At 38.1% G+C, this 26,034-nt stretch overlaps 1 protein-coding gene across 1 annotated transcript in view; it reads left to right on the forward strand.

Annotated features, from left to right (window-relative positions):
• The window catches only part of unc5cb (unc-5 netrin receptor Cb), a 185,171-nt gene that overhangs the window by 49,291 nt on the left and 109,846 nt on the right, over positions 1 to 26,034 (forward strand). Inside the window, exon 2 of the mRNA XM_079600070.1 lies at positions 15,001 to 15,228. Within this exon, the coding sequence (XP_079456196.1) occupies positions 15,001 to 15,228 (228 nt within the window). The remainder of the gene's footprint in view (positions 1 to 15,000; positions 15,229 to 26,034) is intronic.

Raw genomic sequence — 26,034 nt, forward strand, 5'->3', positions numbered from 1 at the left:
AATAAACACAACTTTATACTCGCGTAGTCCGTGTGCTTTGTAATAACGATTATAGAAGTGAATAGAGACCAGCTCTGCATGAACAGTGTTGCTCCTGATATTGTGAGTCCCAGCCTCCGTCTCCATTAGGATATGATGCGGTGGGTCATGTTTTGACTGTGACCGTTATGCTTTTGCCTCTATTTGGATCTTGTTGTTGCGTTTTGAATATAGCCTTCGAACGCACACTGAGCCCCTTCTGCCTACTTCTATCCGACACTTTATTTGCTGCTTTATAAAAGTTTGATAAAAGTTCAGCAGGAAGAGCCGTCACAGCATAAGCCATGTTGAGACCAAACCAGAGCCCAGATGAAGTTGACGGACGTAGCAACAGTAACTAAGGGGGGCGGGGCTTAGCCAAAGGTGAATTGCTGTTTATTATATCGTCTAAAATAGCGGTGTCATTTGAACGCATCTCTCCCTCTCGTCTTCATCAATCGCTGCCAGTTTTCCCTGTTCCTCAGACTCGCAGGTGCTGATGCGCTCTCACAAACACTCGTGTCAAAACATGAATTACAGCTTTACACACATCCAGCGACGACACAACACACACTGCTCTGGGGAAGCCGGTGGTAATTGAAAAAACAATTAGGCTTTGGGTGAAAGAGACCAGTGACCCCGAACCCGAGGACACTTCCCACATCATTTATTCCCAGCATGCTCTTGTTTGGACACACATGGCCTGCTCTCTGCACATGCGGAGACTTGTGTTGTTTCTAGGTTTCTCTCTCTGGCTTTGAAGATGTCTGGCCCTCGACACACTCGTTTCATCTGCGATCCGCCATATGAATGGGAGGTGAAGAGGATCTTACAGCTGCCGTGTTTGTTTTCCTACTCGAGTCTTATCACGCTTGTGTTCACTGGTTATCTTGTCCACACGGTTTATCAAAGAGTTGTTCCTCCCGTGTGGCGAGCTCCTCTTTATTTTAGGAACCCGCTCCGTTGAGCTCTTTATTCTTGAGTTCCTCACACAGATCGTTGGTGTCTCACACTGTTCAGAGGAGACTTTGATATCGGAGCTCATGATATCTGGACCGCCTGGCTTTAGAAGAGCAAATAAAGATCTCTTGAGTTTCAGCAACTCCAGACCAGGGTTATTATTGTTCACTGGAACTAAAACCATTAAAAACATGTTTGTTAATATAAACTACCATTCTAACAGTGCTTTTATTCATCAAGGACGCATTAAATGGATCAAAAGTGACAGTAAAGACATTAATAATGTTACATTTTAAATAAATGCGGTACTTCAGAACTTTCTATTCATCAGAGAATCCCGAAAAATGAAAATATGCACCGTTTTCAACACTGATAATAATCATAAATGTGTCTTGAGCATCAGATCATCATATTACACTGATTTCTGAAGGATCATGTGACTCTGAAGACTGGAGTATTGAAGCTTTGATCACAGGAATAAATTACATTTTACTGTATATTCACATAGAAAACTGATGATTTACATTATAATAATATTTCACTATTTTACTGTATTTGTGGTCAAATAAATGCTGCCTTGGTGAAACTTCTTTCAAAAACATAAAACATCTTACCAGCCCTAAACTTTAAATAATGGAGGTAGTGTATACATATAACAAAGTAAAAAAAACTGTAAATAATGTTAAAACTTTTTTGACAAGGCAACATTTCTCATTTTCTTTATGACAATGACAATTTATTTGTATAGCACAATTTAAAACAACAGCTGTTGACCAATGTGCTTTCCACAATGTAATTCAGTTTAAAGACCTAAGAGTCACACAAGAAACACAAAATCACAACATTAAAACAGATAAGATCACATCATTTACAACACAAAATACATTGTTAACCGAAGGCTTTTGAAAATAAAAAAGTTTTAAGTCTGGATTTAAAAGTAAGGAGAGATGGAGCTCGTCTTAAGCTAATAGATAAAGTTTAAAGTTTCAAAAACTGAAATAAAAAAGCACTAAAAACTAAATGACTAAAACTTGAACATGGAAAATGAAAAATAAAAAGTAGTTGAAAATACGAATAACCTATAATGTGCCGCAAACACATGAATGCAGAGCATCTGTGGAGTGTTTGTTATTCCGGGCTCGCAGGACTGAACTCCACTGTGATCTGCCGGGTCACTCGCGGTTCTGCCTTCATATCAGAGCTTACGAGACGCCGTTTCATTTTCATGAGCCTTTCCAGCAGGAGAAATCCAATTGAAAAGTTTTTGCTGGAATATTCACTCTTCTCTCTCTCTCGCTGACCTTCCTTCTCTCTCTTTCTGTGTTCTCACAGTCCAGCCTTCACTGCCGCCGCAGTTTCTGAGCGCGGCACGCGCCGGTACATCAATGTGGATTAGATTTACAGTTTTCCATGGCATTCTGCTCGCAATATTTATAAATGTAGGTCATCTTATGGTACTGTTACAAATCGAGGGGCAGAGTTATTACTTTTCAAAGAAGTGTTTGGTTTTTATTTACACTGTTTCCACTAAAATATGAAGCAGCAGCAGCAATGCTTGCTTTCAGTGTTGAGCGTCAAATCATCATATTCGAATGATTTCTGAAGGATCATGTGACACTGAAGACTTTGATCAAAGGAATATTATATATTTTAAAAACTGCAAGTTTTTACTGTATTTCTGATCAAATAAATGCAGCCTCGTGAACAAAGACTCTTTCTAAAAAAACACTTAATCTTTTTAATAGTAGTTTTTGCACAAATATGCATATTAATGACATTTCTTTTTTAAAGCATGGATTTGATGGTCTTTTGCTGGACAAGTTGCTCAACGATGCCTAAAACCCAATTGTTTCCCCTCCAGATTTGTTTTAATTTGATTTATGCAACAATAAAATAAGCATCATAATCCAAATTCACATGTGGATTCATATTCAGAAAAGCCTTTTTTGGTTATTATAGGACTATGGCATAATATGATCCAGTGGAAACACTTTTTGCATATTCTAATATCCTCAGTGGAAATGTATGAAATTAAATTTTAATCTCACTTCATATGGAAGCAATTTGGGGTTGATTTCTGATTAGGATCACTCTAAAGGGTTGCAGATTTGTTGGTGATTTCAGTGAAACATCGCATCAGAATAGACCAAACACTAATTGCCTTAAGCGTGTTGTTCTAGTTTCCAGAGGTCACGGAGGTCACGCAGCGACTGTGCGCTGTGACTGCTAAAGCTAGAAACTCACAGGCAATTAAAAGACACCGAGCAGCTCAGATGATTCAAGGTCAGACTCTTTTATACACGCTTTTTGTCTTGTTTTTATTTCTGTGGAAATTCAACAGGCCTGTTTTTCTGAGGGGAGGTGTGGTGGAGTTTTCTAGATGTGACTGTGATAACTGTGACTCAAATTACATCCCCGAGCTCCAGCATCAAAGCATTGCAGTCTGGCGTGAAGGTTCCCCAGCGTGACGGCATGCAGACGGGGCGGAGCCCGACACACGCACACGCACACACACACACACACACACACACGCACACACACACACACACACACACACACTTCTGTTGAGGGTCAACTGTCCACGCCAGCAGTTTACTCTTAGAAAAAAGGTTCAGTGTGGTCCTATATAGCATCCACTAACTCATGCATACTTAGTGTGTGTGTTTATAGCACGATTGGTCACTATATGACGGTGAATCATGAAGTGTGTATCAGTGTGAATGAGGTTTTCATGTTGTGTTCCAGTGAAGTCCTGATAAAACAATATCTTTTCCCTGAGTTTTATCTATGTCTTTACAGGGACTGTTTATTATTATGAGAGGCATGTGACCATGGCAAAGGAATATTCTGTTCTTTGCGTAAATAACAGAATGCCATGTTCATACGTTGCATTCTCTGTACTGTTAACCTATCATAACTTGTAGAAACGACGTCAACAGATTATCTAAGTACTAGTGTATCTTTAGACAACAAAAACAAAAAGTTTTATTCTAGCTTCATGCATTTTTTTATCAACACTTGAATGTGGATACCCATACGGAAATGTAATATATGTACACATATGAAATATACATATATTAAATATATCCACATAAATAAAATATAGCTATATGCCCAAATAAAACCTATTAGAAAATAGAACAATAGACATATAAAACCAGCCCATATATTTTATGTATGTATAATAGTGTTTTTTTATATACATGTCACATATATATAATTATCAGTTTTCAAATAGAATTTGTGTAGTATTTGTTTTGTTTTTATGAGCTGGTCAAGAAGAGGTCAAATAATAATAAATACATTTAATTTATAAAAGATTTGAAAATGAGATAGAAATTGAAAAGAAATGTGGATATGTAGACTTGATCTGTAGACTTGAAATAAATAGTTAAATAGTAAATAGATTGGCATATCGGTGACATATATGGTCAAAACATACAGTATTATATAAATAATAATCATATACATCATATTAATATGTCAATATACTCATTTAATATGGCAAAAACCTATATCAACATATGTAGAGATATGTATATATGTGATAGCAATATATTGTCTTATATTTAGCATATATGACGGCGTCACTAGCGATATAGGGACATATATGTCATATATTACATTTCCGTATGGGTAACTTTCTTAAAACCACATTTTAGAAGTGTTTTTTCAAAGAGTACAATGTGCATAAACAATGCTTTTATTTGATTTGTAGCTTCTTTACTCTTTCAGAAGTTCTCCTACTGTATATCGTGAAAACACGGAAAGCCAGAAAATGGCTGTGAAGCGTCTCATAAATTAGGGAAAAATAATGGCAATGAAAGAGTTAAAGATATTGCAATTGAAACCTACAGTCTCAAATACATAAAGTGTATTTTCTTCCCGCTAGTCGGAGAGAAGACATATTATGGATGCAAAATATGGACCCAAAATCTCCAAATTGAGCAGTGCATTAAATAAAAACAGTGTTTTTGCCTGTATTTTCTTGCCTAAAGGGGCGCAGGTGTGACAGTGCTGCGTTATATTCTGGGTTTTTATGCAGGACTGAATGTGAACTCTATTCTGTCTCTTTTGTCCACTAGAGATCTGCGAGTCTGTGGGGGCTTGTTGGCGTGAGGGCAATTTTCTGTCATGTTTTTCCATTTCTCGAGTGCTTTTCGCCTCTTTTATTCTCTTTTATTTATTATTTCTGCTGACGAGCTGCAGCACAAGCGCTTCATGCCAGCGTGTGATCTCTCAGGCCTGCCACGAGACAGACAGATGCCGTGGTTCTGTGACTTTACTCGTTTTTTTGGGTCAAGGTCTGAAACGCTGGCGGTCTCAGTGTCTGCGAGCGTCACATGACTGTCAGTGGTTTGGCACGAGGACAAGAAATGTTCAAGTGTGTGTGTGTGTTTGGATGCATGTGTGTGTGACTGAGATAGGGATCATGCTCCGCGGGGCTGGCAGTCGCACCGGGTCTTGGTTCTGGTCCACAGCTAATTGTTGAGCTGATAAATCTGCCCTGGTTTGCTCAGATACTGTCCGATGGTAAGCTCTCTGCAGGTTTTCCTGTGTTGTTGTAATGTCACTATAATAGAGACTGAATGTTAAAGTCTCGTTCCTGTTTTATAGTACAAGTCAAGTCACCTTTATTTACATAGTGCTTTTTACAAGATTACAGATCGTATCAAAGCAACTTCACAGTGATAACATGAAAATAATACAACAAAGTTTGTTTTATAGAAGAAAATTGCGTCATCCTCCAGCTTAAGGCAGATCAATAAACACCATGTGTTTTCATTTTTGTTAAAGTGATAGTTCACTTGAAAATGAAAATGAAAAAATTAAAATTCTGTCATCATTTACTTGCCCTCAAGTTGTTTCATACAGATGGTACTCAACCAGAATGAGACTTTTACCGCCGCCGTTCCCGCGGCGGTAAAATTGCGGGGGTGTATTTGCTGCCTTTGACCGCTAAGAGGCGCTACAATCGCAGACTTTGAAAAGTGTCAGTTTATTCTGCCGCCGCGGCTCATTGAGAGTGATTGAAATGTGGTAAAACAGATCAATTCAAGTTAAACATGTAGTTAAATGAATTCATATAATCACAAGACTGAAATTAAATGTAGGCCTAATACATTTAATAAATAATGAAAACATTTTAACACAAAACATTGCAATAGAAAAATATTAGGCTACATCAATGAGGCTTTGCAAGAGCAATGTCTAATCAGCGGACCGACGATAGCGCAGTGGACAACGCAACAGCACGAGCTTCACGGAGCTTCAAGCGACCCGAGATCGAATCTCACTAGCTTAGGCTGACAGCGTTAAATGTTTTACCATTCTTGATGCTTAGATAGGTAACTGTTTATTGAAGTCAAGCATTTTGTTTAATTATCAATGGCACATTACAACATACATTTGCTACTTTCCAGTAGAGCCGCTGCACAGACGACAAACCTGATGAAGGAAGATTGTCAGCCGATCGCGTCAGAAAATGAAAATGACAAAGCTATCTTTAATCTGCAAAATTATTGTTTTGTGAATCATCCACGAAATTGAGATGACTGACAATTGATACCCGCCATAGCAAATGAAGACATTTTTACAAACAGATCCTGGACATTTCAAGGTTTAAATAAAGTGTCGGGGGCAGTTTATTTATTTAAAACAGGGTTGCATCGAGTTAGAGTTTATTAAGTAAGAAACAGAATCTTATTCTTGCGACATTTTAAATCTGTATTGCCAAAGAAATTGCAGCTAAATAAACAATTAAAACAGTAGGCTAGTCTACAAAACGAAAATAGTTCAAAGCAACATAAATTAAGATTTCCTTTGCTTCTCTCTCGCGCTGGATCTCTTTTATTTTAGTTTATTTAGTCTCCCTGCACTGCGCGCGCCGGGTCTCTCTCGAAATTAAACAAGATTTCAGGGTAAAACCCCGTTATACAGCTGATAATACTGATTCACGAAAAAAAAAACTGTAACAAATGATTGAGTCTTGCTTCAAACAGAATGCCTGGTTGAATTCACCTTACAATAAAACGAGGTGGATCGCGAATAAAAGCGCTCTGTATCTGCTGCTCACTTGCATTCGTTTAGTTGGCAAGAACGCGTTTCGTCGATAGTTCATGTTTAGATAATGCCAGATTGTTGACAAACACACACTACTCAAACATGTTAAAATTCTACAAAACCAGTTGAAACAAATGGATTGAACACTTCAACTGAAAGTGTGTGTGTGAAACCTCTTTAAATACAATACATAAAACTACAATATTTATAATTTAAGGGCCTACATTTGGACACATCGAGAGATTTATCTTTAAAAGTATTTTGCCTTTGCCTGGTCATCAGGCATACTCTGCATATGAAAGACGGAACATTTAACACCTCCTGAACCCCCAACCCCCCACAGGCGATCTGAGTTTGAGACCGACTTAAAACAAAGAGAAGTCGCAATTCACACTTCATTCTAGACATAGCATTAGGCTAGTAAAGTGTTGATAATGAAATAATTAAATTATTTAGGCTACATGTATACGCTAATAGGCTAATATTTCTGTCATAAAAGTTTATTAATAAACATTTAATTATGTCAATAATTGAAGAAATAAAACACTATAGGTTTGGGCCAGCTTTTTCCAAGCAAACCTAAATACAAACGCATGTTCATTTGTTCAAAGGCATGTTCATTTGTTGTCATGAATACAATGTTCAACTCAGTTAAATTCCACGGGGATCTTTGGATCCTTACAACCAGGGTGCGCGATTTGTGAATTAGCTATTATTATTATTTTTATATATAAATCTCGAACCACAGTGCTGTGCTGCTGCTAAACTAAATAACATTTATATAATAGGCTATTTATGAACTTAAATGAAACCATATCACAACATTTCGACAAATAAATTATCTGATCTATTTTTACTTTTTAATTCAGGGCGATTTAGCCTAGAGACTACATTTAATTATAGCGAGATTTTCACCCTTGTCTGTTCATCATTGGGAAGCGCTCACAGCTTTTGAGTAGATCTGCACCTCTCGGTTTCATACGGATTACCTAATAATCAGATAACATTTATTAAATATTTAGACATTTAAAGGCTTTAGACGGCTATAGCCGATTTCTTATCGTGACTGAGCGGAGGAAAGTGGCTTTCGGTTCATTTTTGTGACGCGCAGTTCCCGGAGACAGAGACGACAGATACACTTTTGAATAAAAGTTTGAATATGAATACAAGTTTACAGTTTTGAACGATGTAGGCTACTCTACTCTGATCTGTATGACTAAAAAACTACGGAGTAGCCTAGGGCCTAAGTTATTTTAGCTGTCTGTTATGAGAAAAAAAAATCCAAATGAACGCGCAGCCGCGTCTGTCGAACACTAATTCAACATGCCAGAATAAAACCCGACTTTAGAACAATGGATAGCGCCACTCGGCGTGGTGTGCCAAAATACTTAATTATAAACTTCAATATTTCATTCAAAATAATCTCAAAACGCTTTGTGACATTTTGAAAGCTGTGCATGCATTAAGGCACTGGAACCATGAACGTAACTGAAACTGGTTCTGATTTTATTGTTTGTCGTTTAAACGTGCCTGTTGCATATCTTTATTTTATATATTTTAAATGGTCTATTGGTGAAGTAATTTATAGCATTGGTTACTGTGGAGGGAGGGGGGATTAAAATAATTCAGCAGAAGCAGGGATGTTTAGACCAAAAGGAAATCCCCGTCCCCCCTGGCAAATCGTACCTTGCTTAAAACCATGTTTTACAAACTCTTTATAGGAACCAAAAAAAAAGGCAATCCTGTATAAAAAAATGTTTTGTTTGTTTGATTGTCTGCATTAATAATAGGCTATGACATGCATTAATAGGCTAATATAAAATGTACAATAATCTTTGTTTGTTCGGGATTCGAACCCGTATCATCCAAATGATCGATACGTAAGTTCTACCACTCGCCCATGAATTTACTCATTTAGAAATGCCCGGTTTCTCCGGTCTTCTCCAGAGAAGCGCTCATCATTCGTCTTATTCCTCAATAGAATGGTAAACAAATAATCAGCTTCTTTGCACCTAATTTATTTTTGTTCGTTATTTTTGTTATTATTATTATTTTATCACGCTGCTCCCAACGGGCAATAGGCTTATGTCGCCCACCGACGTCTAGGCTACAATATGAAATAAAGGCTATATTGTTCTCGTCTCTATTTTTAAATTATGATTCTATTTTTCTGTCCTAAACAATGTTCTATAGTAGCCTATTTCATCTGTTAATTGACATTAACCCCGCTTACATTTCAAAATACGGCAATAGCTGCTGTTTTGCACAATGTCCCTCTGCGCCACCTGGCGGTCATTTCGCGAATGACTTTGAAATGCGACTGGATTATTTTTACCGCGGTAGTTTCGCCGCGGTGCCTGTCGCGGCGGTAATAGGCATTCTGGTTGAGTACCATCTGTACCTGTATGAATTTATGAGTATTATGATTATGAGTATTATGAGCTACAGTATGTATATTTAACAGCATTGAAGAAAGTAATTAAATGAACAAATATGAAAATAAAACAACAGACTTCACTGTATAAATTGTACATTGATTCTTATTAAAGTTCTCAGTCAAGAGAGTGATTTGCTCTTTGTATTTTGTTTTTTTATTAACAGGGATAGTTCTCCCAAAAATGTAAACTGTCATCATTTACACTCTCAAGCCGTTTCAAACCCAAATAAGTCTCCCTCTTCTGTTGAAAAGAAAAGTTATTTGGAAGAATGTGGGTAACCAAACAGTTGATGTACCCCAGAGACTTCCATAATAGTTTTTTCCTATGATAGTCAATGGGGACCAGCAACCGCCGGTTAGCCACACTCCTCAAAATATCTTCTTTTGTGTTCAGCACAAGAAAGAAATTAATACAGGTATTGAACAACATTAGAGTGAGTGAGTAAATAATGACAGAATTAAAATGTTTGGGTAACTGTCCCTTTAAGGACAAGCGGCAGCATGTTTACTATTAAGGCTACTGTCTCTTTAAGATCTGCGCGTGACGAGTCTAATATAGCCTACACGCATTTGACAATCAGATTTATTTCTTAAATTTCTTTCACTTTAGACATAACCAACTTTGTTTATGTAAACCTTGTGTGTATTTGACAGTATTAGAGCAATAAGACTCGAAAGATAACTTAGTTCAGTAACGGGTGCTGTTAGACAGGCTTTTAGTGCATGTGCGCGTCGGGTGTTTGCGCTCAGAAAAGCACTCGCTAGAACAGCGCATCAGCAGCGCACGACATGTTTAACCGGCAAGGCTTTAAAGCACATGCAAATAATTAATTTTTATGAACTACAGAGTCCCGTTCCTCTGCATTTCATGTGGATATACGTCACGCTGTACAGCATGTTGAGACGGAGGAGCCAGAAACTGATAGAATGCACGATCAAAAATCGTGATATCGCACACCCCTAGTGTCCACATATCCAAAAAACAATGCTTTTTTTGACGTATAATTTGAAGCTTGTGACGTATAAATGTTCACGTTACACTTCGAGTTCATCAATCGGAATGAATTCAGTCTGATTGAAACGACAGGTGTGCATGTAAACATAACCACAGTCAATCAGATGTGGAGTCGCACCGGTTGAGTACATAAGTTTTACCTCTTCCTACTCATTTTCACACATGAGACACACAGAAAGTAATGATAATTTGTTTGCTGCTTTTTATATTTTTTCTTTTCTTTTTTTCTTAATGGTTTGGACATTATTGTTTCTTATTTTATATATTTTTTTCTTCTTCTCTCGTTCGAAATAAAGATTTCAATCAATCAATCAATCAATCAATCAATCAATCAATCAATCAATCAATCAATCAATCAATCAAATCAGTATTAATGCTGCTCAGGATTTAGGGTTTGATCAAACGCTCTAAATCTATATAACAAGTCAAGTCAGCTTAATTTATACTGCGCTTTTAACAATATAGCTTGTTTCGAAGCAGCTTTACAGTGATAACAGGAGATTACAGTAACAGAGAGTGTTCAGGCTTTACAGCAGATCTAGAATAAAGTTATTGTCCAGCTAAAGTTAGTTTTGATTGATTCACTTCCATTGCAAATATCATTAGTTATTAACTTAGTGGCCGCTAACACAACACCACTCAGAATCTAGCAACCACCCAGTTTTTCTTCTTTTAATAGATGATTAAATCTAGTTACCGCTTCTGAAAACGAGCTTAACTTCGTGTTGTTCTGTTCAGTGTGACACAGATGTGTGTGGAGGGAAAGGTCAAGTCCAGGTTACGGCTCTCCTTCAATTAGCAGGTGATTAGCGGCCGGTGACGGACAGGTGTGATTGAGGACCCACATGTGATGAAAAGCAGACACACTTTACCCAGAAGCCCCTGGGGCTGATGTGCTAATGCAGTCTCACCGGTTGACCTCCATCTCCTCGTTCCCTTCACACCCGACACACAGCCGATAGACACGGGCGTTACATCACGACTGATATCGATGTGGTGTCGCAGCTTCGGCCCGGTGAGAGACGAGGCCCGAGAATGTCCTTTGTTCTTTATTATTTGTAAAAAAAAAATTGTTTTTTTTCCACACGAGAGATGCGTAAATATCAATCCAAACCCACAGCCAATCAGAACAGCATGTGGGCGGAGTCTCGCGGCACCAGAGAGTAATCTTAAGAAAATGAAGTACATAATCAAATTTACACTCTAAAAAATGCTGGGTTGTTTCAACCCAATTTTGGGTAAAATATGGACAAACCCAGCCGTTGGGTTGAATTTTTAAATTAAATTTTTAACCCAACGTTTGGGTTTGTCCATATTTTACCCAAAATTGGGTTGAAACAACCCAGCATTTTTTAGAGTGTACAAATATTACACCATTTAAACATTATTAAAACACATAGGCTACTGAGTTACTAAAACAATCTTCGTCAAGAATACACTTGTTTATTCACAGTTTGAACGTTCTTGTTTCCATGTTTAATTTCAAGATCTGAGGAGAATTCACCTTTGGCTAAGCCCCGCCCCCCTTAGTTACTGTTGCTACGTCCGTCAACTTCATCTGGGCTCTGGTTTGGTATCAACATGGTTAATGCTGTAACGACTCTTCCTGCTGAACTTTTATCAAACTTTTAGCTGGGTAGGTCTCTATTCACTTCTATAATCGTTATTACAAAGCAAACGGACTACGCGAGTATAAAGCTGTATTTATTAGCAGTGTGTGCTAGCGTATCAACAATTAGGGCAGAGAACCGAAATCATAACATAAAACTGTCTAAAAAGTGTAACTTCACAGTAAGGTTAAAAGCTAAATGTATCTTAGACACAAAAGTGTGTTGTTGATCTTGAGGGGTTTCGCTGACTGAGGACGTCCACACAGTTTAATCCAAAGACGACACTTGTCAGGATTTGACTGGTTTTGGGAAGGGGAAAAACGGACCCCCCCCTCCAACCTCTCTGGGAAACACGTATCTGTGTTACAAACGCCCCAGGCACAACGTTTAACCATATTTCTGATAAACTACGACGCTAATAGCCTGCCGAGACCAACAATATGAGACGCCTGTGTTAAAGTCAATGGAGCGCTGTCATTGGTCAATCTACATTCTAGGGCGTGGCTTAGTCAAAGGCGAATTATCCACTGTTGCTTTTACAGCTACAAAGCTGGAGCACTAAATGATATTCAAAGTCACATGACACGCTTTTAACATTAAATAAAGCACATAAACAGAGTCAAAAATAAAATAGTCGTCGCGTGTCGCTGTCGCGGGTGGTTAGCAAAAAACTCTGATTAACATGGAAAAGACGCATATATCGTGCGTCGTTAGGACACCGTTTTACACACTAACTCAAGTTAGAAATGAACCACCCCTTTAAAAGGCTCTGCCTCTCATGTCTCTCTCCAGATTCATTCTCCTCTTGTGTAAATAATTGATGTCTGGCGGTCAGTTGTTAAGAATAGAAAGCGTATTTGCAGGTGACGAACGCTCTGCAAATGGCCTCGCGCTTCTCTCTCGCGGATATTTGAACACGGGACGCATTACACCGATTCCCTCTCGAGTGGCGTTTCTGTCGATGGTCTCTTCCGGTTTCCTCTTCCCGCTGAACCCGTCGCTCCGCCAGCGTCAGATAAATGCAGGTTTGTGTTTGATGAGGAAGACACCGGTGAGGCAGGGCTCTGATGAGAGCCAGCCGTAATTACAGGGGACGCTTCCCCGTCTGCAAATATCTGTGGGATTAAACACACCAGATTCCCTCGGCTGAAGGAGACCGCCGCAGGTTTGTGTGGGAAATGAAATCTTACATATTTAGTCTCCGGCACCGAACGAACGGCTTCTGGCCACACCGGCTGCGTAATGAGGAGAACACTATTCATAAGTATATGATGCAGAGTTTGGATTGAGTTGGACACAACACATGTTGAAGGAATTTACTTTCAAATTTATGCAGTTGGCAGACGCTTTTATCCAAAGACTTGCATTGCATTTCAAGAAACACGTTTACATTCTTATCAGTTCTTGCTTTCCCTGGGAATCGAACCTGTGACCTTGGCGTCGCAAGCGCTAACTCTCCATCCATCCCTCTCTCTTTCTCATCCATCCATCCATCCATCCCTCTCTCTTTCTCTCTCTCTCTCTCTCCCTCCATCCATCCATCCATCCCTCTCTCTTTCTCTCTCTCTCTCCCTCCATCCATCCATCCATCTCTCTCTCTTTCTCTCTCTCTCCATCCATCCATCCATCCCTCTCTCTTTCTCTCTCTCTCCATCCATCCATCCATCCCTCTCTCTTTCTCATCCATCCATCCATCCCTCTCTCTTTCTCTCTCTCTCCCTCCATCCATCCATCCATCCATCTCTCTCTCATCCATCCATCCGTCCCTCTCTCTTTCTCTCTCTCTCTCCCTCCATCCATCCATCCATCTCTCTCTCATCCATCCATCCATCCCTCTCTCTTTCTCTCTCTCTCTCATCCATCCATCCATCCATCTCTCTTTCTCTCTCTCTCATCCATCCATCCATCCATCCCTCTCTCTCTCTCTCTCTCCCTCCATCCATCCATCCATCCATCTCTCTCTCATCCATCCATCCATCCCTCTCTCTTTCTCTCTCTCCCTCCATCCATCCATCCATCCATCCATCCATCTCTCTTTCTCTCTCTCTCTCATCCATCCATCCATCCATCTCTCTCTCTCTCTCTCTCTCTCTCTCTCCCTCCATCCATCCATCCATCCATCCATCTCTCTCTCATCCATCCATCCATCCCTCTCTCTTTCTCTCTCTCTCTCCCTCCATCCATCCATCCATCCATCCATCTCTCTCTCATCCATCCATCCATCCATCCATCCCTCTCTCTTTCTCTCTCTCTCTCCCTCCATCCATCCATCCATCCATCCATCTCTCTTTCTCTCTCTCTCTCATCCATCCATCCATCCATCTCTCTTTCTCTCTCTCTCTCATCCATCCATCCATCCATCCCTCCCCCCCTCTCTCTCTCTCTCTCTCTCTCCCTCCATCCATCTCTCTCATCCATCCATCCATCCCTCTCTCTTTCTCTCTCTCTCTCTTCCATCCATCCATCTCTCTCTCTCATCCATCCATCTCTCTCATCCATCCATCCATCCATCCCCCTCTCTCTCTCTCTCTCATCCATCCATCCATCCATCTCTCTTTCTCTCTCTCTCTCTCATCCATCCATCCATCCCTCTCCCCCCCCCCCCTCTCTCTCTCTCTCTCTCTCTCTCGTAGAGAAACAGTAGATAAATATTTCGAAAGTGCCTTTGTCTCGTGTACATCGGGCCACATGCCTGTTGTCTTTCCTCTCACACGCAGAACCTGTGTTTGATTACGGCGCGCCAGCATGTGTTTCTCTTTAGCTTCAGCTGTCGAACAGTAGCTCACATCCCATCAGCCTCGCAGGCGAACACATGCCCTCCACAATCCCCATAAACACCCATCAACGCTCTGATGTGTTGGAGACTCACTCCTTCTCCTCTTCTCCTCCCTCTGTAGATGATGACTATCTGGGACTGGGCGAGCTCCCGGAGACGTTCCCCTCGGACCCGCCCGAGCCGCTCCCGCACTTCCTGATGGAGCCGGAGGAGGCGTACATCGTGAAGAACAAGCCCGTCAACCTCTACTGCAAGGCCACGCCGGCCACGCAGATCTACTTCAAGTGCAACAGCGAGTGGGTCCACCAGAAGGAGCACACGGTGGAGGAGCGCGTGGACGAGACCTCCGGTTAGTGCAGACAGGGGCTGGGTTTCTCCACAGAGAAAAGCACACAAACATCAATAAGAAAGCATGCGCATTGCAAACATAGCATTGCAAAACTGAAAATGAAAAATATGAAATATGAAAAAATCCAGGAAATTTTACCAGATGACATGAATAGCTGTTTTTTTTTTTTTTGGGAAGAATGAATCATTCAAGACTAGAGTGAGGGGGATGTTTTTTTTATTTTTAATGATTCACAGTTTTTATTTTCTGTTACAGATCAACAAAGCAGTACATTCATTCCCCAAACATAAGTGTTACATCACATTACCCACCCTTCCAACACGTGTCCGTTACAATGGGCTTTATGCACAGCTGCACTACTTCCTGAACTTTAGCCAGCTCCTTTGTTTCCTGTATTGTTGTTGGTCAGGCACACCTGGATTAATCAGTTTGTCCAATAATGGCAGACAGGAAACAAAGGAGCTGGCTAAAGTTTTGGAAGTAGTGCAGCCAGCTGTGCATAAAGTCCATTGCCTAAAGATTGCTAGAATACATCTGCAAGAAACAAACAATATATATATATTTTTTTTAAGTGCAAGAAATTCTTATATTCAAACTCTTATATCGCGTCTCCCCCACCAGATCATCATCCTGAACCCTCAATAAATGTCAGCTATCTGCCCCACTTTCTCTTATAATGCAGGTGCTTTCCAAGAATCAACTGAAAAATATTTCAGTTTCCATGAAGTGAGAATTTAAAAACAAATCTCTTTCCATTTGAGTTTTCATATGCCACATTAACATTGTTTTTGGCCAGTTCGATATGACTATAAAATAATAATAATTATGATTATTATTAAAACAAAATAGGAAATATATTGTAATAATACCATTGTAATAAGGAGCGCATGGACGAGACCTCCGGTTAGAGGCGGGAAGGATTGGGAGGGCTGGATAAAGCAAAGTCAAAAGCACACAAATATGAATAAGAAATCATAGCACTGCAAAACTGACATTACGATATGAAAAAATCCAGGAAATTTCACCAGATTACTTGAATAGCTTTTTTTGTGTGGAAATAATTAATCATTCTAGAGTAAGGGGGGATGATTTTTTTTTAAAATTTTTTAAAAAGGCAGAAATATTTATTTTATTTATTTATTCTGAAGATATTTTTGAGTGCAAAATCCTACATGATTTGGGAAAATGATTTGGGTTTCCAATAATCAACTCAAACCTTTTTCAGTTTCCAAGTGATAAGAGCCTAAAAACAAATCTCTTTCCATTTGAGTTTTCATAGGCTTTATAACACTTTTTATTTGGACAATTCGATATGACTATAAAATAGTAATTATTGATTATTATTATTATTATTATTAAAACAAAATAGGAAATATATTGTAATAATAATTTTGTACTGTAAAAAAATGTCATAAAAATAAATATATTTTTATTATAATGTTATATATTATTTTATTGTGATTATTATTAAATAAAATATTAAACAAAATAAGAAATATATTGTAGTAATACACTGTAAAATAAAAAAATCAAGTTATAAAAATAAATGTTTTATTATTATACTTTTTTTATATATTATTTTATTGTGATTATTATTAAAGAAAGTATTTAAAAAAATAAGAAATATATTGTAATACTATTGTTCTGTCAATTTTTTTAATTTTTTTTTTTTTTTTGTGAAATTACATTACCAATATACTTATTCTATATCTTAATTTCTTAATTTTCAAACAGTAAACCAACAAACTTTTATGTTGTCCATTTGCGACACATAAATTATGCGCTGCCGGTTTCAGAAAGAAGCTTTATGTTCATTTACACGCACGCAGTCTGTAACCGGGAGTGCATATATTTACTGAACTAAATCGCAGAATGTGCAGTTTGACAATCGCACCAAGCCATATTGCAATATCGATTTTATTTTGATATATCATGCAACGCTACGCCTCACACAGCATCTCTCGTTCCTCAGGCGGTCGAGTCTTAAAGTGGGGAAAATCACGCAAATGAATAATTCAGAGGACACTTTTTACAATGTCCCCCACGTCCCTCCAGCTGTAATGAGTGGAGTTCCTCAGCCTCGTTAAACTCCGCTACGAGACGCCCGTAAAGCCAGCGTAACGCGGGTTTGTTCTGCGCTTGGCGTCTGGGACACGGACATCATTAGGACTCCAGGTTTTGATGCTGAGATCTTCTGTCTGACACACTTCTTTCACTCAAACCCTCAGTAACAATCACTCGTGGGACGCGAGGCAGAAGATCTTCAACATGAGAGACGTGGCTCGTCCTCTGCAGTTACCAAGCGCTTCAGGAGGTCGCTTTCAACTGTTGTGTTTCTCTCCGTCTCGTTCGTGTTTCTCTCGCTCTGTAGAGTTCAGCGTCTCTCTGCTCATTTTATCATGTTTCGTTGTTTCCTGTGATGACGACATTCGGGAGTCGGGAGCCTCTGGCACCTCTAGAACTGAAGAGCTATTTCAATCCAAACAACCACTGTACATTCACACAGGAGATATACATGTATATATTAGGAGTGTAACGATACCCTCATGTCACGATGCGATACATATCATGATCCTGAACTCACGATACAATATTATTGCGATAGTCCAAGACATATGATAAAAGGTTGGTAAACAGAAAATTTTGATATAAGTGCTAAATTTGGCATTAAATTGGACAAATTTGACAATTTTACATTGTGTGTGTAAATTAATATGATGGACTTGGTGCTGAAACCCAACACAGGACAATAGAGACACCAGAATAACTATATTCATGATTCTGAAGATGAAAACACAGAATTATTTTAGACGAATATGTTTGCACTCTTTCACTGACTAGATATATTTAATATAATGTAGGACACTTTTACTGGTAACATCATACATCTGGCATTATCATTCCCCCACTGCATTATTATACATTATATTCAACATTATATATAGTTGTTTAATGTAGTACTGACATTTAGAGGATATATATATATATATATATATATATATATATATTTATATTAGTGCTGTCAACGTTAATATGAATGCAATACATTTTTGTCCAGTTTAACACGTTTAAATATTTAACGCAATTAACCCAGCATCCGTTTTTCAGTCATCCTTTAGCTATAATATAATAACTATAATATAGCAATATTAAATTTTTTTGGGGAAAAAATCTATTTTATTGAGACATCAGTAGCTGTATTCATTGATCTGGCCTTCATTCATTACCAGATGCCATTAAACACGTATTTAAATGTACAGTATTTATGTTGTTTTTACATTAATCATTAATTTCAAAATGAACTGTGAAATTTTTACATTATAAAATATATTAAAAACGTATAAAACATAAGTGTTTTTACTTAATAAATAATAATAAAATAAATAATAAATAAATCAAGATTAATCAGAAAAACTATGTGATTAATCTAGGTAATTTTTAATTGATTGACAGCTATATATATATATATATATATATATATATATATATATATATATATATCAGTATATTCTTAGAAAAAAATATCTCTAATTTTTTTAAATAACTTTTTTAAAAACCTTTTTTAACAATTAATCACTAAATATCAGACTTTGTTTAGCTGTTGATGGAGTTTAGCTGGTCTGAAATTGCAATATATTGTCATGAAATGGCCTGTGTTCCACGTCTCGTTGAATTCACCGTTTATTGAATCCAGCGGGAGGATCGTAGTGTGCTGGGCGAGACATAAGATGGACAATACTGGCGTGTGCACATGTGTGTGTCTGTGGGGATTTAATATCCAGCCGTTCAATAGGGACGCGGCACTGAACGCCAAAGAGTGTGATTGCTACCTGTGCGCTAGCGGCGACAACTCAATTTCCCTTTTTTGGCAGCTGAATGCAACCAATCAAAGGAGCCGTGTCGTGTGTAATGGCTCCAGAGCCCTCGGGGTGTCTGATTCTCTCACACACACACACACACACACACACACACACACACACACACACACACACACACACACACACACACACACACACACACACACACACACACACACACACACACACACACACACACACACACACTGACCATTGTGCTTCAGAGAAGAGACCAGCTAAAGCTTAATACAAACACACTCACAATAACATCTTTCAAACATGCAAATTGAATTTAATGGAAAAGCTGAGAGGAAATAAAATCTTGATCTGTGTATTGGGGTTTAAGCTTTAGCTCGGGCAAACTGGTTTTCAATCATCCTGTCGACAGTTTTCTTAGCCGCGACATTGACGAAGATGAGGTTAATACTGAGTCTCGGAGTTTGTGTGCTAAGAGCGCAAGTATGAGTTCGTCTGAGCTTTATGCTTCTCTCTCTATAGTGTGTATGCGTGTGACGTCACGTGACTGCGGTTGCAAACACTGAGTGGCATCATTGATTTTCAGTGTGAATGCTGCGAAAAACACACAAAACGCATCTAAACCGGGAAAGAGTTTAGAGATTGACTGTATAACTAGATTTGAGAAGAAATCTGAGGTATATTTTTACAGACTCTGAAAGACACAGAACAGAGAAGCGAATGAATCCTGCGACTCACAGAAACAACTGGATCCAGGCAGAGAAAGCTGGATTTACTGTTATCATTTAGTGTCAATTTATGGGTAAAATCACACCCTATATATTGTATTGTTATATATTGTATTGACAACTCATCAATTACATATTTACCATCGTATATTCTGCATCATGGGACGTTTTTAAATAAACACTGACAAAAAACTACACGAGTTTTAGTGCTGGACGATATGATGATATATATAACACTGATATTAGTGATCACATGGATTTAGAGCGATATTGTGTTTATATAAAGCGTTCGGCGTGTCAATATCCATGATCACTGGATCTGTGGTGAGTTGTGAGGAACACAATATCGAGTCCAACCTTCAGTTTAAACTGATAATCGTGTGTTTTACTGGCGTTTCCTCAGTTTCCTCTGTTAAATGCAGTCACTCAGCAGCTCTTCTGCCACTCCGTCCGGCTGAGGGACGTCACTGCATAACCTCTGTAGTCATTTTTAAAATATGTGATGCGATCTGGGAAAACCCGTCGGATGTCGCGCTGGTAAGTTTTCAGTAAGGTCTAAAAATAGATTGAATGTCAGTTTTTTGTCAAAATTGGGTTTTCATTAAATTATTATTCTATAACATCTTGTCTATCATCTCTGAATATATCTTAGGAAAATTAACTAGTTTAGTGCAGAAAAATGGCGATTTATAGTGGCAAGCTGAGAAGACTGTCTTTCTCTTTAAGAACACGCACGGCGGAGCGGAGGTGCAAACAAACTAAATCACGCACAGCTCTCCTTCTCTTAACACTACAAAGACAGTTCACCGATCAAAATAAACCACATACCAGAATAAAGATCCCGCCAGTGCTGTGTAAACTACAAGTTTTTATGTATTTATTTTTATCCAACGTTATCGTGAGATGCGGAGCGGAGCACAAGAGAACAACAGAGTCTGAAGTCCCTCTCGCTTAAAAGATCTTGCTCGCCTCTCAATCGTCCAATTCCAAAACGGTTTTCAAAAAATTCCATTCCTGAAAATCATAGCGATCAGCCGACTTCAGATAACCATAACTTTTGTTACAGACAAACGATAAAATAATAAATGTGTAATAGGGTCTTCCCAGATCGCATCACATGTTTATTTTTTAAATCATATACTCACTTAATCTTTTTGACATCAGTTTGATAAAAAAAAGAGCTGAAGAGTAAAATTGCAGTTATATATTACTCTCTCTCTTTCTCTCTCTTTCTCTCTCTCTCTCTCTCTCTCTCTCTCTCTCTCTCTCTCTCTCTATATATATATATATATATATATATATATATATATAAACGTTTCAATGACATTAGTGCACATTTTGTACAACTGTAGTTGGCATTACACAGAGTGTTGTGGTCGAATGCTATTCTGGACATTTCCTCGCTGTTCTCTCTCTCTCTCTCTCTCTCTCTCTTCTCTCTCTCTCTCTCTCTCCTCTCTCTCTCTCTCTCTCTCTCTCTCTCTCTATATATATATATATATATATATATATATATATATATATATAAACGTTTCAATGACATTAGTGCACATTTTGTACAACTGTAGTTGGCATTACACAGAGTGTTGTGGTCGAATGCTATTCTGGACATTTCCTCGCTGTTCTCTCTCTCTCTCTCTCTCTCTCTCTCTCTCTCTCTCTCTCTCTCTCTCTCTCTCTCTCTCTCTCTCATCTCTCTCTCTCTCTCTCTCTCTCTCCTCAGCGCTGTCTCTAATTTCCCCTGATTGACAGAAAAGAGCCGCAGATAGAGGCTGGTTGAGCTGGTCAATAGCTATTTGAGCTGACGGAAACCTGATCTGATGGTCCCAATCTCTCTCCCTCCCCCCCCCTCTCTCTCTCTGTCTTGTTATCGGTGTCTCTCGCTCTCGTTTTGGTTGTGTGTTTGGTCAGAGAGGCAGATTAACAGACACTTTATGCCGGGCTCAAGCAGAGACGGGTAGTTATCAGTGCCAGCCACTCGGCTCCAGCCTGCTGTCCCCAAAATAAATAAAGAAAGACTTTTCTTACTGCGCAGCAGATCATTAGCTCACTGCAAATGGATTTCTGTGGAAGGCAATGGAGTCGCTTTGAGGAGAAACACCTACTCAAATGTTCTCCTATTGATCCGGCCTCTTAAACACTCATCCGCGCCTCTGAACTCACATTACTGATGGGGTTTCAGGATCGCATCTATTTATAGCGACTCGCGCGTTCATCTGAATTATTCCGATGGGTGTCGGCCAGTTTTAATTCCGGCCCGTTCGGTTGGCGTGAGCTATTGCACTTAGGAATGACACGGGTGGAAGCAAGATGGATGGCAGTCGATTTGTTTCTCCCGAGCCGTGTGTTTTTCACCCGCCGTGTTTAATTATGTCGCTCGCCACACGAAACGGTCACCAGGAGTGAATGGGTACGCTCCAATCTCGTGCTTTTGCCATCAGCGTCAATCTCACTTAAAATCAGCTGCTTTTTTTTTTCAAACATAAGGTCATAATAAGGCTTAAATATCAGGGATCGAGCATTTCGCTCACATTTGCCACTGAAAATAGATGTATGTGAACTGGAAAATGTATTTAGGAGTCTGTGTGCAGATTTTTTTTTTTTACAAATTTAAGGTCATAAAAACGATAAAATGTCATAAATGGTGTATCAGAAGTCGTAATGTTTGTTTTTTGGGGCCTGAAGTATGGAAGCTTGTTTTCGCCACAGAATTAAACATTTTAAAATATAATTTGACTTTTTTTCTCAAAATTTGAGTTTATATCTCACAATTCTGATTTTTTTAAAGTAATATAGTCGCAATTGCGTGATATAAAGTCAGAATTGCGTGTTATAGACAGAATTGTGATATAAAGTCAGGATTGCGTGTTATAGACAGAATTGTGATATAAAGTCAGAATTGCGTGTTATAGACAGAATTGTGATATAAAGTCAGAATTGCGTGTTATAGACAGAATTGTGATATAAAGTCAGGATTGCGTGTTATAGACAGAATTGTGATATAAAGTCAGAATTGCGTGTTATAGACAGAATTGTGATATAAAGTCAGGATTGCGTGTTATAGACAGAATTGTGATATAAAGTCAGGATTGCGTGTTATAGACAGAATTGTGATATAAAGTCAGAATTGCGTGTTATAGACAGAATTGTGATATAAAGTCAGAATTGCGTGTTATAAAGTCAGAATTGTGTTATAAAGTCAGAATTGCGTGATATAAAGTCAGAATTGCGTGATATAAAGTCAGAATTGCATGATATAAAGTCAGAATTGCGTGTTATAAAGTCAGAATTGCGTGATATAAAGTCAGAATTGCGTGATATAAAGTCAGAATTGTGTGTTATAAAGTCAGAATTGCGTGTTATAAAGTCAGAATTGCGTGATATAAAGTCAGAATTGCGTGATATAAAGTCAGAATTGTGAAATATAAAGTTACAATTGAGAAAAAAAACATAAGAATTGTAAGATAAAAAGTCGCAATAACCTTTTTTATCTTTTATTCTGTGGCGACACAAGCTTCCATAATGAAGACAGTAATTGTAAAATGGTTTAAATGAATTATTAAACCTCAAAAGGCAATGATTTAATAAAATCAATATGTGAGCGCTGCACGTTCAAAGTAAAAGCCGTTGTTGTAGCTCGTTCTCAATCTCAGTTCGCAATCAATGAAAACCGCACATATGATTCCTCCCGATCTACTGTCGCGCTGGTGAATTATGACAATGTTTACTGTATGTTCTTTGTATTGTTGGATGGTTTAGATGGTTGTAAGATGCATATTTTATGTCTGAGCAGCTGGAAGTAGTAGACATTTCAAAATAAGAGCCCTTGTGTATTACAGGCTTGTTTATAATTAAATATCCTGCATTATTTCCGGTCCTGAATTAACCCTATTATTGGATATTTTGGGTATTACCTGGAATTTAATTCAATGTTTAAGTTGAAATTCGACTTCAAGTTTAAGTTGAAAATAATTTCAATGTTAACAATTATTAAATGAATACAGTTTAAAGCTGTACTTTTTGTATTCAAGTAAATTAAATAATTTAGCTTGTACATGTCTCCGTATCCCTCCATTGCGCCCCTAAAGGTCTTTATGCGCTACATTTGTCATATTATAAGCACATTGCTCCCTGGGAAAAAGGTAAAGGTCAATCTCATCTCTCAGGCCTTGCATGTAAACAAGCGAGCGGGGGGGTAATGGAGGTCAGGTGAGGATCTTCTGAACTGAAGCATCACTGATGTTAATCTCCTGAGGGCAGCGACATTGATTGCTACAAAGCAGGCTAAGTTAATTATATGTCGCTACAGCGATGTAATGCACACCGCAGACTTGAGCGATGACGTGAAGCGCTAATCGAGACACTCCCTTCACCGTGATCCAACAGATCGATGAAGAAGAACCCAGAGCCGTGAGGATGAGGATGATGATTGTGATGATCTGCACATCAATAATGCATCATGTCAAACAGGGGAGAAGACAGATCAGACGTAATGTATGACAGGCAGGAAAATTATATCATCATCATTTCTCCAGTAATAAGAGCGTGCCGTTCAGGAGGTCGGCGGCGAGATGAGCGCTCCGGGTTTATTGCATTTTTAAGGAAACGATTTCGCTTAACTAGCCAATAATTGTGTTATATTTAAGTGACGATTGAGAATCAGTATGATAGCTGATAAAGTTTTACTTATTATATTTCAAATATCTTTTTAAATATAATTTCATATATTTCAATATATAATATAATACATAATATATTTAGATTTAAAATTAGTTTTTACATATAATTTTCTTATATTTAAAATCAAGTTTTATATGAATATAATATTTATTATTATATTCATTATTTTTTAAATATAATATCACTTTATAATTTATGTGTAATAATTATGACTTACTTTATAATACATTTTTTTATATTTCATAATGTTATATATAATTCTATTTTATGATTTATTATTATTATTGTTATTACAACATTAACTTCTTCCAGATTATTTATATTATTATAATGTTGGGTAGAAACAAGTTTGTAACTTTTTAACCCTTTTGCTTGAAAGTTTGAACTTTTAAGAAATGTTGTATTGTAAATATTATTATAAATATGATAAAATAATATTATTTATTAATCGCCTCAAAACAATGCAATTTATTTAAAAAAATGCGGATTTAATAATTAGGTAAAACATTTATACTTTTACACATTGACATTATTTCTCTGCTCTGTAATTTTGTATCGTAAATATTATATATAATAAAAAATATGATATTATTATTTATTATTGTGCTAATCATAACAATGCCATGTTTTAAAAATAAAAAAGGTGCATATCGTCTTAATCAGTAGGTAAAGCATCTGTAATCTTCACAGTGCCATTATTCCTCCGCTCTGAAGCTCCAGCGTTAATTATTGATGCTCATAACGGCTCATAAACAAGGTCAATCGGGCTTGGGTCAGTGAGCAGCGCTGGGTCGGTAGAGGTGCCGTTCCCACGGGCTCGACCCGCGAATCAAACATGTCTCTCGCATCATGTGACCGTTTCCAGACTGTGATGTCTCGCCCTCCTTTGTGTCACACAGGATCTTCTGAAACGAGGACTGTGGAGTAGTTGAATGAGCGCTAGACGACGGCCTCGGGAATAATTCAGCTGCAGATGAACGATGCGTTTCCAATAAAGCCGTTCTGCATTGTAGCTTCCAATATAATGCAATTTTGATGTAAATATAATGCCAAGTTCGAGTCTTTGTTGGCTTTGGAGGACAGAAAAAATGTGTGAGAAATGTGAGCAGGCGAGCTGACTGTATTCAGCGCATTAAAAATGTAATTTCAGTGCCAGCACTAGATTCCTAATCCTAATAAGCGGGTAAATAACTCTTCCTGTGTTGGAGAGAGAATACAAGCCTGTTTGTGTTCCTTTCCGTCTGCATTTTACCGTCTTTGGTGGACAAAATACTGCTGTGTTGTTTCAGGTCTGGATGTAGAATAGAACATCAGTGTTTGCAACTCATTTTACTTTATTTCTGAGTTAAACAGGGTATTGAGCTGTACTGTGTGTACAGTATATTGTGATAAGTGTGTGTTCAACAGCAGAATGGAGCCAGAGCTGATGGGGACTTTACTACTAACAGTGCTTAGTGCTTAATCGAACTATTGGACTGTTAGTTTTCATTATTATCAACAGCTCGTATGACTTAAAGAAAGTCAGAGATAGTCAAAAGAAAGTTAAGTAAAAAAAAAGCTATAAA

The sequence above is a fragment of the Phoxinus phoxinus genome, assembly GCF_949152265.1.
Source record: "Phoxinus phoxinus genome assembly, chromosome: 23".
NCBI lineage: Eukaryota > Metazoa > Chordata > Actinopteri > Cypriniformes > Leuciscidae > Phoxinus > Phoxinus phoxinus.